At 41.5% G+C, this 15,326-nt stretch overlaps 1 protein-coding gene across 10 annotated transcripts in view; it reads right to left on the bottom strand.

Annotated features, from left to right (window-relative positions):
• Positions 1–15,326, bottom strand: part of LOC110401027 (pleckstrin homology domain-containing family A member 7-like) — a 147,153-nt gene that overhangs the window by 97,632 nt on the left and 34,195 nt on the right. Inside the window, exon 1 of one of the 10 annotated variants that reach the window (XM_021401600.1) lies at positions 12,431–12,465. The exons of 7 other annotated variants lie outside the window; for them this stretch is intronic. In XM_021401600.1, the coding sequence (XP_021257275.1) occupies positions 12,431–12,450 (20 nt within the window). In that variant the 5' untranslated portion in view covers positions 12,451–12,465. Of the gene's footprint in view, positions 1–1,163; positions 1,584–12,430; positions 12,466–15,326 lie in introns of those variants that run through there. 2 more of the 10 variants (XM_021401599.1, XM_021401601.1) reach the window with 2 other exon arrangements.

A 15,326-nucleotide genomic window follows, 5' to 3' on the forward strand; every position in this document is an offset into this window, starting at 1 on the left:
AATGGCTAACTCTAGTTTCAATAAAACTATACTGGTACCTTTGACCGGACAACCTGGTAATGCTACTGAGAGATAAATGTGGAAGTAAGTGGTAGTTTATTTCAAGAGATACATAGGAAAGTGGTTACATGAACAATATGCAGAGCTACCACTGTTTCCATTCCCAAAAACTCTATCACTGCAGCCTTACAAAACTAATCCATGCCACTTTACATTCCACAGTTCACCAAGATTATTTGCCAGGTACAGTCTCTGGATATGAACGTGTTAATTATTAACTTATTCCCTTCTGTTTCTCTTTAAATGCATTACAGAAAGATGAGTAATGGCAGAAAACTCCTGTTCCAACTCAGATTTTTCTCTATGTTACTGTTGCAGTATGAGAGGCAGAGACTTCACATTTAGACACAATAAAGGGAGATCACATTCCTTGATTAAGGTGTGCCAGAAACCCGACACCTCAGCCAAAAAAGTATTGTAACACATTCCCACTGATTATTATGCAACATTACAGCCTTCTACAGCAGGAAAGGTAACTGCACGGGTAGAATCTAACCCATTCTCTACAAGACTGTTCGACAGCACTCTCAGAAGGAAGGATTTTTAACAAAATAGGACTGCTGAATCAAAACCAAAGCAATGAGAAGCTTGTATGATTAACCATCTATCACCTTTACACATACAATGCATATTTTTTTGTGAACTGCTGTCCTAAAAGCATAATGACAGTTAAGCACTTCTGTTTACTCACTTTATGCTATTCTGCATGAAAACACCTAACGTGATTCATACTTTCTTGAAATACGTATAATTTCCTATTCTCAGCAACGTAGATACCCAATTCCTAGCAAACGACTGAAAAATCAGAATACATAATTCACTTTCTAAATCTCCAAGGTTACAACTTGATTCTCCCGGGCAGAAAAACTCTAAACGTTCGGTATGTTTAAAAATAATAAAATATTGCTTTAAATTAATGTAAACCTAATCATAAATTCAGGCACAAAGCACTTAAAACGTATTTTTGTTATTCATCACCTTAATTGATTTCTTATTCTTTTTCAGCCTGCGAACAAATGGAAACAATAACCTGCTAACACAAGCAGCATCCTTCAGCTCCATATGTCAGTGCATTAAAGGATCAAACTTAAAACACGCTATACCTGCATGGCACCTGGTAGAAGGGGTATCCTGGGAGAGGCACGGAGTTCGAAAATCCAGACTGACTCGACATTGCCTTCAGGTATTGTATCCACTCAGATCGCGCCTACATTCCGCATGTTAATTCCTTACCCAAAAAAGCACGCGTGCACGTATCCATCTGTACGCTCGTTCCAAGCTAACTAAAAAGAAACCAGGAGCATATTCAAAGGTCTTGAAAATACTGCCTGCATATCAAACTGCTTCCTCAGTAGTGAAATTCCTCAAAGCCAACACCCTCATGACATCACGTACTACAACACCACCGACACGCAACTGTTTCAGCGAGGCAAGGGCAGCCTGCCGCTCCTGCCTTGACGTGAAGCCCCGCACCGCATTCCTGCTGGCAGCGCGGTGCCGCGCAGGCGGAGGCAGCGACCGGCCGCCTCCAGCAGCAGCCCGGCTCTGGCAGCCGGCCAGGAGGCAGCACAACTTATTGCCAATGCCGCAAATCCCTCCCATCAGCTAACGAGGAGCGGGACTGCAGGTGGGAGACGATTTCAGCCCACGACAAGGATTTTCCTTGAAAAGGCATGAGATCCGTGACCTTGAGCTCGGGGACAAAAAATTCCTTTACAATTCTCAGTTAAATGGACGATGCATACGATCGTTTTATAAGCAACGTCAGATTGCATTTCTGCACTTTACAGGAGTATGAGAAATCACACAGAGCTTTCCTCTGCTAATAAGGAATCGCATCACACTACCCTACCCTTTCAACCATGGGAAGGCAGGAGGGAAGGATTGGAGCCAGAATCTCAAGCAACATTACTTAAGCTATCGAACAGAGACATGAAATTATCTGCCTGCACTCCTGCAGGATTTAACTACAGTTTAAATCAATGAAATATCAAAAGCGAGATTTCTTTTGATATTGAGTACAATGGTGAGTTACACGAAAGTTCATTCCGTGCACGCCTCCCTCAGGAAGACACGTGAGCGGCCACAGCGGCGTGGCCAATGTCAAACATCACCACAGGGTTATTTACCCCCACTGCTCTTAGCGCAAAGAAGGCGTACGGTGCTCTCATGTGAAGACTTGCTTCCTTTTAGCAAAATACTACACAGAACGGATGGAAAATGTATTTCATTATCTGTTCTGCCCCCACTGGAGAACATTAAAATGGGTAATTTAATTCACCCACATCGTGACACGTTATTTATGTTTTGTCTCTCAGCTTTGGAAAACGATCGAATCAATTTCACTTGGTTTATTACAAGTTTCTAATCAATATCTCAGCCATGAGGAAACCTGCGCAAAACTTTGTCCCTCACTTTAGATAACTTCTAACGCCTGACTTAAAAGAATGGAAACTTGTTCTTCTATCTTAAATACACCTTAAACAGAAAGTAACTCTGATCTCACTGAAATGCTTTGCTAGTGGTTCATAACACTCAACTCTTTTCACAGTGTTTGAACAGCCCTGTGATGTTTCACATTACTACTAGGTGCTGAGGTATTAAGAAAAAAAAAAAAAGGGCACTTCTATTTTGCAACACGATATCAACTTTTCAAATGGAGATGAAACAGACGAGGAGAAACAAACAACAGCGGCAATCAGAGAACACATAACAAGGACTTGGTGCTCAACAAATTGGGAACGCTGATTAATTAGCCCCGCTTCTGATCACACAGAGATCAATCAAGTAGCTGACTGCTCCCACCGGCTTCAACACGGGATCCACCGCCGGCCGGCGACTGTGCTCGCATGAACATGCAGATAGCACAGGTCGCTGCTTCAGGCACCAGTTTCTCAAGTACCATAAAACTGCCAGAACGACACAAACAGAGCAAGGTTACCCAGAGAAGTAAACTGTCTATAAGCCTAACGGGTACATGTGCAGGCTGCTGGGCAAATCACTTTGCAGAAATTTCTATACCTCTCCCTGCTGTACAGAAGAAACTACACAAGTCAAGTCAAGCACAAACGATGCATGCTATCAGCTGAACTTTTACAAATAGGCTTGAAAACCAGCTATTAGAAGCATTGTGTCTTTAAGTACAGTGTGCAGAAGGAATTCCAAAACCCACAACTACCAAAACCCACATGGGCTGTGGGATGAGGCCACGCGAGACATCCTGCTACACTTGGGCACAGCAGCCACCCCACACGTGTGTGTCCCTAAAGCACCTTGGTCTCCATCTTGTATATTCACCCACCTTTTATCCGGTGCCTGCTTACCAGCAATAATCCCAACATTAACACATTCACCCAATAATACTCATCTCAGAATGGTTTTTCTTAGTCCCAACCAGGATTTCGGGGGCTCCCATTTGATTTGCCAGCTTAATGTCAAGTCTGCAGATTGCAGGCTTATAAATCAGGGCCTGCCTCTGATTTGCCACGCCATTCTGCAAAAATCACTTAGTAACCTTAATGCCTGGCTTATCCACATAACAAGGAAAATACTGGCTGACAGCAGAGGAATGATGCGAGGTTACATTTTTTTGTAATTAAGTATTGAAATCCTTTGATTAAAGATTTATGGAGGGATAATACGGCTGTAGTATTTGAGGGAAAGGATGTGTGGGAATATTCAGAGCAGAGCTTTCTTTTTGTCTCCTGCTCCTAACTCTAACACAACAGAAGCCTTCTCGGTCTGAAATTTCAATTTAAATATAAAATCCATTTGCATTTTAAATTGTGGTAGAAACTGCACAGTTTTTAAATGGATGAACAGCATTAGGTAGCATTTAAAGATGGGAATATCTAAGTTGACAAAAGGCAAACAAAATCTGAATTCAAAGTGATCCTTACAGACATAGAAACCTTCGCCTGTAAGCATCACACTTGGAAACAGGAAGAGAATGTGTGGCAAAGGATGGAGGAGGGATTGGAAATATCTGCTAAGGACCACAGAGAAAACCCGAAGAGAGTTTTCAGACCATAAGTAACCAGTTGAGTAACCCAGAGGGCTTCTCAACATTACCAGATACCCCCCTCACTTCTTCCCATATGCCACTGGACTACAGCTGGGAGCCATCTCCACTTGACAGCCACCACCATGAAGGAGACAAAAAGGTTTCCTTCCAAACGCAGTCCTGTTTGTTTGCATTTGGTGCCTGTGCTTTAACAAGCGCGTGCATAAACGAACTTCTGAAAAACCCGGCACATTTGGATTGTTTGGCATAGCATGCCACATGGTACTTAGGACTTTGCTGGAAAAAAGTAAGCAAGAAAAGCGTATGGCATCAGTTTTGTGTGTTCCAGAGCTTACAATGACCTTACTACTTAAAAGTAACTGACCTGCTAGCTGTTACACCATTTAACCATGCTAGATGAAAATGTATGCAATAGAGGAACTGAGGTGTAACTGCACTTCAAAAAGCAGCAATAACCTGAAAGACTACAGAAAAGAAAGCACTGAATTTATTATTTTTTTGAACAACATATTAAAAAGGTTCAGTATCTCAGAGAAGTAACGTTCTTGGTAAACTAATGGAAAATAAGTTTAATTTAAAAAGGCAGAGTGAAGGAGAAATAGAAACTAACCTCATTACTGGAATCTAAATTAACTTCATAAAATCTAGATCACAAGGTCCATCAAACCTAGGCACACTGCAGACAGTTATGTGATGATATAACAAAACGCATATAAAATGTTAGTGTTCATTAAAAAATACAATGAAATGCAGTGCAAATTTATTGTAAAATCAATATCATAAATCAGTAATTTACTCCTCTACAATACGTTACATTTGATATTTTCCCTGGCTGAAAAGAGATATTCCAGACACTAAAATAGGGGGAAAAAAAGAATACAGGAAATGTAGGGGAAAAAAATTACACGGAGTTTGAAAATAAGTGTTCCATACAAAGAAAATATTACAAAAAAATATCCAATACAATGAAAGGTACTTAGACAACTAACAGTATTTTGTTGATAGAAAACACATTAATAAGGACATACACAACAGCACTGTAGAAGAACGGCAAACCTCTAACTGATGAAGGACACTATCACCAAAAATCCAAAACTCACGAGTTAAAGACAAATTGGGTATTCACATAGAAAATAAAAGTATCCAGTGGTGGTAAAAACACTGGAAGGAAAGAAGACTTGAGAACTCCACCAGAACATGAGAGAAAATGTCCATCTGAGAAATTGTCATCTAACGCAGCTGCTGAAGGATGGCTTTCCCTCTTTTCTGAGGCAGAACACTGGGTTCAATGATGTATAATACGTCCCTGGACTCCCAGCTCGCCACTGAAATAACTGAAGGTTTTTTCAGTTTAGTTTCCTAAGAAAACTGAAATTACTACCGCCACATGAGTAGGTGCAGAAAAGGCAGGCTTCATGTTATTTCCAAGTAGGTTACCTCAGGAAAAATAGAGAAAAGCAAGCAACCTCTAAGAGAAAACAGGCAACATATATAGAGATATTTGTATTCTGGCTCCAATTAAACTGAGCTCTTCAAGCAATACACACATCCATCTTCCCCACCTTTCCTACCTGCCTTCCAGTCTTCCAGGTGCTCATTTAGCCATCTTCCTAATACCTGGTTTCCAGCCCACCATTCAGTAACTTCCCATTTCTACAGCCCCGCTTTCCCTCCTCCCTTCCACCTCCAGGAGCTATTTCCAATACAGTGCCTTTCTGTTAAGGCAGCTTCATATCATATGGGAGACACTACCCACAAAGGCCTAGTGGCAAGCTTGTTCAGCTCGGCAGTTGGCCCACCTAGAGACAGCTGCCTGTTACCCATCCTCAGCCTCCATCGGCTCTGCATCATAGCAGTAAGATCTTCAAAACGAAGCAAACATCTGAATGTCTAAGAGTAATCAGCAGCTGATTGAACAACTAAGAGCTGCGCATTTCACGAAGAGAGAGTTTCCCCGCAATTTCTCCATATGCTCCCTTTCCTATACTGCTGTGTCCTGAAAAACGTCCAGTGATCAGGACACCAAACGGAACGAGAAGGCAAGATTTGTTAGACAAGCAAGAGTCTCCTCTTAGTTTCTCAAGCTAGTCTGCTTCTTGTTTATTTTTAAAAGGAAGCAGTGACTGTAAAGCTACTCTCTCAAACTGAATACCAGAACACCAAACTGACATCTCTCATGATATAAAAATAAGTGAAATTTCCCTTAAGTACACAAAGCGTACCTTATTTGTTAGATTAAAAAATCTGGCTTGAGCTGTTCTGGCAGAGACCGAAGCCAAATTTTAAAAACTCTTATACCAGAAGCAAAGCCTGGAATTTCCCTTAAGTGTTTGAGAATTCATAGTAGAGACCCCAGGACTGATATGTCAGCTTGCTACCTTAGTTGTTCCAGCTATTCTTACTTCGATTAAGAAATAACTTTTGTTAATGTCTTTGTTCCCGTCTAGAAGAAAAAAAGCAGAAGTTATTAACTTCTCACCTAAACAAAATTGTGTTTTTGGCACAAATGTAGATGTGCTTTTGCCCCTTTACTACCAGGCAGGCTGTAAAGGTGCCCACAAGTCCTCCAAGAGTGGCCCTCAAACCACTAAGCAATGTTCCCAACGCACTGCACACAGTTCTGATGTGGCCTGCACAGCCTCCACAGCCCTGACAGGCTCCAGTTCCACATCAAGTAAAAAAAAAAAAATTAGAGCTCCTGGCAAGGATTCTATTTATATAATTATTATACCCCCTACCTGCTATGCCTGGCTATACTTCATGACCGGTACCTGACAGCACCCCTTTTCTGTCCTTTGGGCCTCAAGAGAAGTGCCACAGCAACTCCCTTGCCTCTTTCACTCTTCTCAGATGGTGCCACTCCCCACTTACAAGTAGCCTAATGCTCCATTTGTTCTACTCTCTCCTGGATACTCAAGAGCCCAGACTTTTCCTCAGGCTTCCCACATTAAGCCTGCCATCACCCCGCTACCATCACATCCCACAAGACCTCCAGACCCAGGTTCCAGCAGGCCATGCTGCAGAGGCTCACCAAGCACAACAGTGACCAACACAGAGCAGCTGGAGGGCCACGTGCAGGTATGGACCAACAGCAGCTCCATCCTATTCACAAAAGCTCCCTTCAGGGCAATTTGCTAGAACAATCACAACTTCCAAGACTTTAAAACAGAACTCAATTGCTGTTTTCAGTTGCAGCACTTATTTTCTGACTTCCTTATTGTCACTATAAAAGGTTAGATGGGTAAGCAAGCAATTGTGAGTAAAAACCCAAAGCTGACTGATCAAAATAAATTATTTAGGGAGCAAGAAGCCAGAAAGACCAAATATTATTTGACATAAATATTTCACTCATTCTGCGTCTTTTATCACCAGACTGTATAACATCCTCCTTTAATTCCCAATGGCTCTCACAATTACCTATGACAGCAAGTACAGGAAGTGCACGCGCTAGAGCTGAGGGCAATAAACTGAAACCTTGATCTAAATTTCAGATAACCAATGTACGATCTTTTACTGTTGAGCAAGTGTTCAGGAGGAAGCCAAACAACATTTCACTGTGACCAAAGGTTCCCAAGTGACCCATGAGCAACTCAACATGGCCAGCATCCTGCCTGTCAGCAACCACTAAGACAAAACAGGCAGCATATGAGTCATGGCATCCCCCACTGTCAGTACAACCTGGGGGAGCACAGACCCGACAAAAAGGACTTGGGGGTATTGGTGGTTGGCAAGCTGGACATGAGCCAGTAATGTGCCCTCGTAGCCCAGAAAGCCAACTGTATCCTGGGCTGCATCAAAAGAAGCGTGATAGCAGGGCCAGGGAGGTGATTCTGCCCCTCTACTCTGCACTGGCAAGTCCTCGCCTGGAGTACTGTGTCCAGATGGGGAGTCCTCAGTACAGGAGAGACATGGACCTGTTGGAGCACACCCAGAGCAGGGCCACAAAATTGATCCAAGGGATGGAACACCTCCCCTGCAAGGACAGGCTGAGAGAGCTGGGGCAGTTCAGCCTGGAGAAAAGGCTCTGGGGAGACCTGAGAGTGGACTTGCAGTATCTAAAGGGGGTCTATAAAAAGGAAGGAGAATGGCTCTTCAGCAGGGCCCGTTGTGATAGACCAAGGGGAAACGGTTTCAAACTAAAAGAGAGGAAATTTAGATTGGATATAAGGAAGAACTATTTTTACAGTAAGGGTGGTGAGGCACTGAAACAGGTTGCCCAGAGAGGTGATGGATGCCCCATCTGTGGAGACACTGAAGGTCAGGCTGGATGGGGCAGCGAGCACCTAATCTAGCTCTGGGTGTCTCTGTTTATTACAGGGAATTGGACAAGATGACCTTTAAGGGTCCCTTCCATTTCAAATGATTCTACAATTCTATGTTGGAGGAATTGGAAGCTACAGGAAGGTGGGCAAGGCAGAACTACAGAAGTGCTTCTTCCTGTCTGCAAACCCATAATCACAAGAAATTTGCTGTTTCTCCAGGCCCCATGTTCTTAGCCAGGCTGTTCTGCCCTGCAGCTGGCTGGATCAGTCCACACCAATTTGCAGGATAAACAAGAAAAGTACCGCCTGTCAACAATAAAACATCAGGACGTCTTCTGGAGCAGAAGATGAATATCTGGGCTGTAAATGAACCTAGCACAAGTAGTGAAACCTCACAGATGCAGATTCACTGGGTATGACACTGACAGGACTAAGGACCCTCCTTGTGACCTTGCCTCCCCTCCAACTGCAATGCCAGCTGAAACCAGAGCTGTGGCAACCTATGGCTAGAAACTACTAACTTTTGGGTTTAACCTGAGCATTACCCACAGATGGATGATTCTATGGATATACACAGATGTTATTCCGCATCTGTGTACATAAACAGCTTGCATCACATGTCTTGGAATTGTAAGCTACCAGTGAGCTGTGGAGGGATGGTCTCATCTTCAGTGTTACAGGAAATGCTGCCCTTCCTCAGCCCAAACCATCCCCATGACCTTCACTCTAAGTATGGAGTAAACATGTCATCTAGCCACACTGACACACTCGTTCCCAGCAACCCTTCACCTGCTGGTAGACTACAGCAGAGACTACCATTGCTGGAAAGCAATAGATGCACAGCAGTGGGCATCAGTGACACAGCATCTCACCAGTCGAGGCTGCTTGCCTGGCTTTGGACGGGGTGGCTGAAGGACAGAACAGCTATTCCCAGCACTGCAGCACTTGCAGCACCCAAGGGCAGTGCTGCACTGCACCGAGCTCAGGGCGCATCAAGCAGCCAGGCACAGGGAGGCTGCAGCAGGGCTGGGGAGCATGCCAGCATCTTGCTGGCCAGGAAGAGGAGAGAGAGTTCCAAAACAAATCAAGCCAAAACAAAGCAGGAAAAAAAAAAAAAAAACTAAAACCCTAAAGCAGCAGCCCCAAACCAACCAGAATCCCAGCCAGTTCCTCCGAGAACTTCACCTAATTGGCCAACGTGTACAAGACGTCCGAACAGTTCTACACAGGAAAAAATGTTAAGACATGTACCAGGTACTGACCATCTCCAGATACTATTTGGGCGTGATAGCTCCGTTTTCTGGGAACTGCATTTATAAATAGAAGAGTATAAATCTCGTGTGCTGCAGAATCACCACCTATTCCACACTGTTCAAGGACAGTTACAGAGTCATTGCTGAACAGAAGAATTCAGGATTCCTAAAACTGAAATAACTCTTCTGAACAACCACCAAAAGCATAAATACATTTTTGAAGACATTTTTGTATACCAAAAAAAATAAATGCAGGGCCTGAAATGGGATTATCTTACTTAAAAATAAACTATACTAGATAAAGACAAAAAAAAAAATACTTCCAGGTGAAAATGCTGAACAAAAAAATATGCAAAATAACTGAACATAAAAATTGTGTCTGCAAAAGAAACTCTAAAGGAATACATTTTTGACAAAAGCTAACACGAAATGTGACATTTCGCTAAATATGGATGCACACAAACTGCATCGAAGTGATTAAATAAATACAGTCGTTAGCAACATACGTAGAAGGCAGAATGCTGATATTATAGCGATTTTAAAAATAACTCTGCACTTAGAAGACAGCTCTGGGTTTCTCTCTCCCATGACCCTAACAAATCTCAATTTAATTGAGCTACCAGAATGCAGTAAGTTCCCCTGTAGAACAAATCCAACTCTCATTAATACCACCCAAGCAGATGCTTACTTCATGGCATTCAAGCCTTGCTTTGCTGCCCCTGGGTGAAGCTCCAGAGTAGGCAGTGTGCTTGCGTAGGACTGCAAGTACAGGAGCTTGAGACTATTTTTGGTCTTTAGCATAAATAAGACAAAGTCTACTAAACAGGAGAACTAACGCACAGTGTCCTTTTTTATCTCCAAGGTATTTTATGTTAACAGCCCTGATATCTACATGAATAACACATTCACAACTCTTACTAACACGTCAACTGTAGCCAATGCCTTGACAATTGCTCAAATCAAACACCAGATTACAGAAAAGTGTTACCAGACAAACGAAACATTCATTTCACTTTGAAGTCTGCAGTTTGTAGAATTCAATACGGCTCTAAAGAGCAAAACTAAAAAAAAAATAATAATAATAAATGGAGGGTGTACAAACTCCTGAGGTCAGAGTGATAAACAAAAGCCCTTCCAAAATAAGCCTTCCTAATTATGGCTTCTAAACCAGAGCTGGCTTGCATTCAGTTAATGTCACTGTTACAAGTCACCTGAAATATTCTTGATAAAATATTTTTAGTACTGACTCCAACATATTAAAACCAGTTGAAGGTCACTGTGAGGATGGAAAAAATAAAGCTTCAGACATAGGATGGATGGCAAATTCATCCCTAAAGCTAAAATTATTTTGAGGACTTCATATTTAAATTAATTCAAGGTTAAGTGTTTGTTTATAATGTTAATATATCATAATCTGAGTACTAAATAAGAAACAAGTCAAATATATCTGTCAGTCATTGGTTTCTGTCTACTGGATTCTATCTTTTCGTCCCCACAGGAACACCTGGACTACCAGAAGCAGAGTGGGTGTCTTTTGCTTACGAGACGGAAATGCTGGGCAGTAGTTTTAATCAAGTCTATGTCACCCCATCCTCCTTCAAGAAATACTTAATTTGCTTAATTAGACAGATGGCACTTCTAATTGTACTTGTATTTTTTCATCGCAATGAAGAATTTTGATTTGCTTAGCCAAACTTTTACCTTTGCGTGGTCAACTCGTGTCACCACATGGTGATTCAGCACCATAAACTGAACTAGATAAATTTACTGTATTCTCTGAAATGTGGATATTCATACCAATACTTTTAAGCAGACAGCTGCTTAAAATCCATGTTCTTTACTGGTGTCAGAACTTATTCATTTAACTTTGGTATATCCTTTTTTCTGTCACTTTAATCTCGGAAAAAAAAAAGTAACGCTAGGGAATCCTTAAAATTCTGTTACATTATTTTCATTTCTATTATCATGCACAATCTTCAAACAGAAGAAATTAAACTGAAGTGTGAAAGAATAAAAAACACAATAACTAGGACATACCTTAAACCACACACTAACATCCAGCCAGACGCAAATTAAAATCACTGATTATATTTTGACGCAATTTCTCAAGTCTGCAAAAAAGATTCATGCTTACAACATCTGAGTAATCTGAGGTGCTTCACCAAAAAACCTTTACTTTTCTGAAGAACTACAAGAAGAAAAATGCACAAGTAGACTCAAACCTGGAAAAATCTACAACTCACCATTACAAGAAATCGCTGGTTATTTTACAAGGCAAGGCAAGACTTTATTTGTAACTGAGCTTCTGACTGCTAAAGCAACCTAATTACTTTGGATTACCAGGCATTACAAACACTTCCAACTCTTCACTCCTCCTAACAAAACCTATTCAAACGCTTTTGAAATAATGACAATATTTATTCACTTCTATAAGAATTAATCATCAATTCGAAAGCAAAGTCCACAATGACCAAGAAATGATCCCACCTTTCTCGTCAGGATCCTTCACAAACATGGAATGCAAGCACCGAGAGAGAAGCGGTGCTAACAGAATGTGCCAGGAGCACCCGGCACCCACTGCCACAGTAGCTTTGCTAAATTATTCCAGATAACAGCATTCAACTTCCAAGCAGGTATTCTAATCACAAAACAAACTTTGACAAACGTGGTACTGAATCAACACTGCGCTTTTAAAGCTACAGGGTTAGCAATAATTCAGTACAAAACACTTAACGTTGTCTGAGGCATTTTAGTACACAAAAAGCTGGAGAAGATAGAGTTTCAAATGAACCACTGCAGTCTCTTTGCAAGGAATGAGCACCAATACATACCTAAGATAATACTTTTTCATAGCAGCGTCTACAGACCATCAGCTTCAGTCAGTCGTTAACCATTCTCATGATTAAATCTGAAGCATTCGTAAGTATTCAAAAAGGAAGTGCAGTCATTAAAAACCGACCATGCTTCTCCTCTCCCCATTTGCTGAAAAATTCATTAATGCCGTCCCTCCTCTCCTTCTGCCTAGGGAAGGAAGAAAGGGGAGGGAAGACAAGCAGAGCAGAACACCCACCTCCCACCGTCAGTATTTCCACCCACCAGGCGGCAGAAAAAGGGCAGAGAAAGAGGACTGCAACTGGTTTGTACACCAGTGTCAGCGCTTCAAAGTGGCTGAAGAGAAACAAAAGGAAATTAGCTCACATGATGTAACTTACAAAGCTCTGTGCATTTCATGTTAGTCTATTTCACACTGATGGTATAACCACTCACTCCTGGAGATGCCCAAGCACGACCACCTCCACTGCATGCTTCAAGATAAAGGCAATCAATTTCAATAGCAGAGAAATTATTATTACAACATTATATCACATCATATATAAACCAGGAAACCATTGTTTTAACAGAGCTGCATTATCTGAATTTGTTACGTTAGTCCTTGCTCACACAACTTTTGTTGCTCTGATGACAGCAGCTTTGCAAAATTATACTTGCAGACAAACACTTTCTGGGTTTCCTCCCATCAAGAAGCTAATCACCTTGTTACATGAAGCGAAATTAATTACCATCTTTGAAGAAAATATCCCTCCTCGGACTAATTACACCAAGCAGAGCAGAAATAGTTATTGCAGGAATGATTTTAACGGAAGTCCTTACAAAACTGGATCCCTTTTGGGGATGGGTGGATTACATCTGTAAATTTCTCCTCAGATATATTAATTTTAAAAAATCTCTTTTGCTTTGCAAAACAGTACATTTACTAAAGGAACCTTGAAATTCCATTGATTCCTTATTTAAAGTAACTAAGTTATCAGGAGTTACTTTTTTTTTTTTTTCAAAGCTGCCTTCAAAGTGCTGCTCATCACAGGATGACTTCTGGTCCAACCACTCCAACCCGCTCAGAACTTTGCTGTAACAAACTTCCTCAAGAACCAACCAAAAATCTCACTGCAACCACTCCTGGTAATGAAGTCATTTGGTCTCAATAATACCCCATGTTAAAATAATTACCTAACACTTTATGCTAATTTAAATAGGCCACACTGTTTCTATTGAATTTGCCTTAAAGCTCTTCCTAATATATCTAGCTGCAAGAAAAGGTTTGGTTAGTTTTTCCTCTAAAACATTGTTCATGTAAAATTATATATTATGCAACCCACATTCTTTGAGAGCCTCAACATAGTGTCTGCCAGCTCTGTTGAAGTCCAGAAGATGTGCTACGTACATAACATCAATTTTGTTACGCTGCTGATACACAGAGAAGCCTTTGTGAAAATGCCACCGTTTATGACTGCACAGCAGAAATGCTTCCCATACTTGGGAGGAGAAGGGGGTGGAGGAGGCACCGTGGAGCTGCTAAGAGTTTACTCTCATGGTTGAAACCCTCTTTGCAGCTCCCGTGACCCTTGCTGTTCCATGCCTTTGTAGTTGGGTAGCACTCAAAGGAGCAATGTGCGAGGCGTGGCAGAAAGTCAGAGGTCTCTCTTTATAGCGCAAGTATATATTGGCTATATTTACATACAGCTCATATTTTAAAAAAAAGAATGTTTTGACTGAAATAAAATGTGATGTAAAAAAGGCAAAACTACCATGTTCTTTTATTGAGGGATACAATAAAACACATCTGGAAAACTGCGAGCCCTGTGCTTCCTTTCCAGGTCGCATATACATGTGAGAAATTAAACCTTTCCCTAAGCTTTTATTTTACTCATCACTGCAGGACCAAAACCTTCAAAGTTTGGAAATACTCCCATTACTTCTTATTTACCTAATGGATGAGAGATGAAAATACATGCAAAGAAGTGCTCCTAGGAGTAAATGCTAGGCAAGCACCTCCACTGAAACCTAACTGACGAGGAGATCTAGCAAAGTGACAGTCCCTTGTAACTCAGTGCTTGGTTTTAACTGCTTTACATTTAATTGCAGGTGCCCACGAAGTTTAAAAGCTAATACCAAACTCTGCTTAATACAAAATATTTTAAGCTGAAATCATCATATTAATTAGTCAACAGTAACTTAGTCTTGCTTTGAAATAATATTTACATAATGCTACAGCAGCAACCATGTCCCAGACAGTCCTTCCTAGGGGTACATTAAAAATAGAAACAAGCACATACACGGCTTAGAGCAACATCAGAGGGAAGCCCTTGCATCGCAGCTGTGTGATGCTGACAAACGTTCATTCTTCTATTTTATACAGAACCATCACTAATTACTTGTACAACCTGACACCCGTTCCCACATTGTTCGTTCTCACAAACTGCATGAGGCAGATGGCGATGAATTTTTTCCCCTGCAGAACCCCAACTAAGTGCAACTGCTGGCATCCTGCTTCCCGTCCCTCTGGTCACTTTTCAGAATTGGCCATGAATACCTTTTCTCCGCATTCAGCTACCAGTAGAATGAATTCTTACAAGCCCTGACTGCCAGGAATCTTTTTACAGGTAGGATTTTTCCATCTACACATCTAAGTAAGGTTTTTCAGACTCTCCTATTAAATTATTTCAGACACTCAAGCAACTGCTTCTCTTCCCAGGGTCTCCCAGTTCCCCCAGGACCCTTTCACCATCCTGGTGAACCTCTCATTTTGGCCTGCTCCTTTTTTCAGATTCCTTGCCATCTCCACAGTGCTTCGGCAGCTGCTTCTCTCTCTGACACCTTCAGAATTTGGGAACTATTTATCACCTGAAGTCTGCTCATCATATTCAGGCATTTGAAAACAAGTTTTTGTCC

Source organism: Numida meleagris, chromosome 6 (assembly GCF_002078875.1).
Source record: "Numida meleagris isolate 19003 breed g44 Domestic line chromosome 6, NumMel1.0, whole genome shotgun sequence".
Taxonomy (NCBI): domain Eukaryota; kingdom Metazoa; phylum Chordata; class Aves; order Galliformes; family Numididae; genus Numida; species Numida meleagris.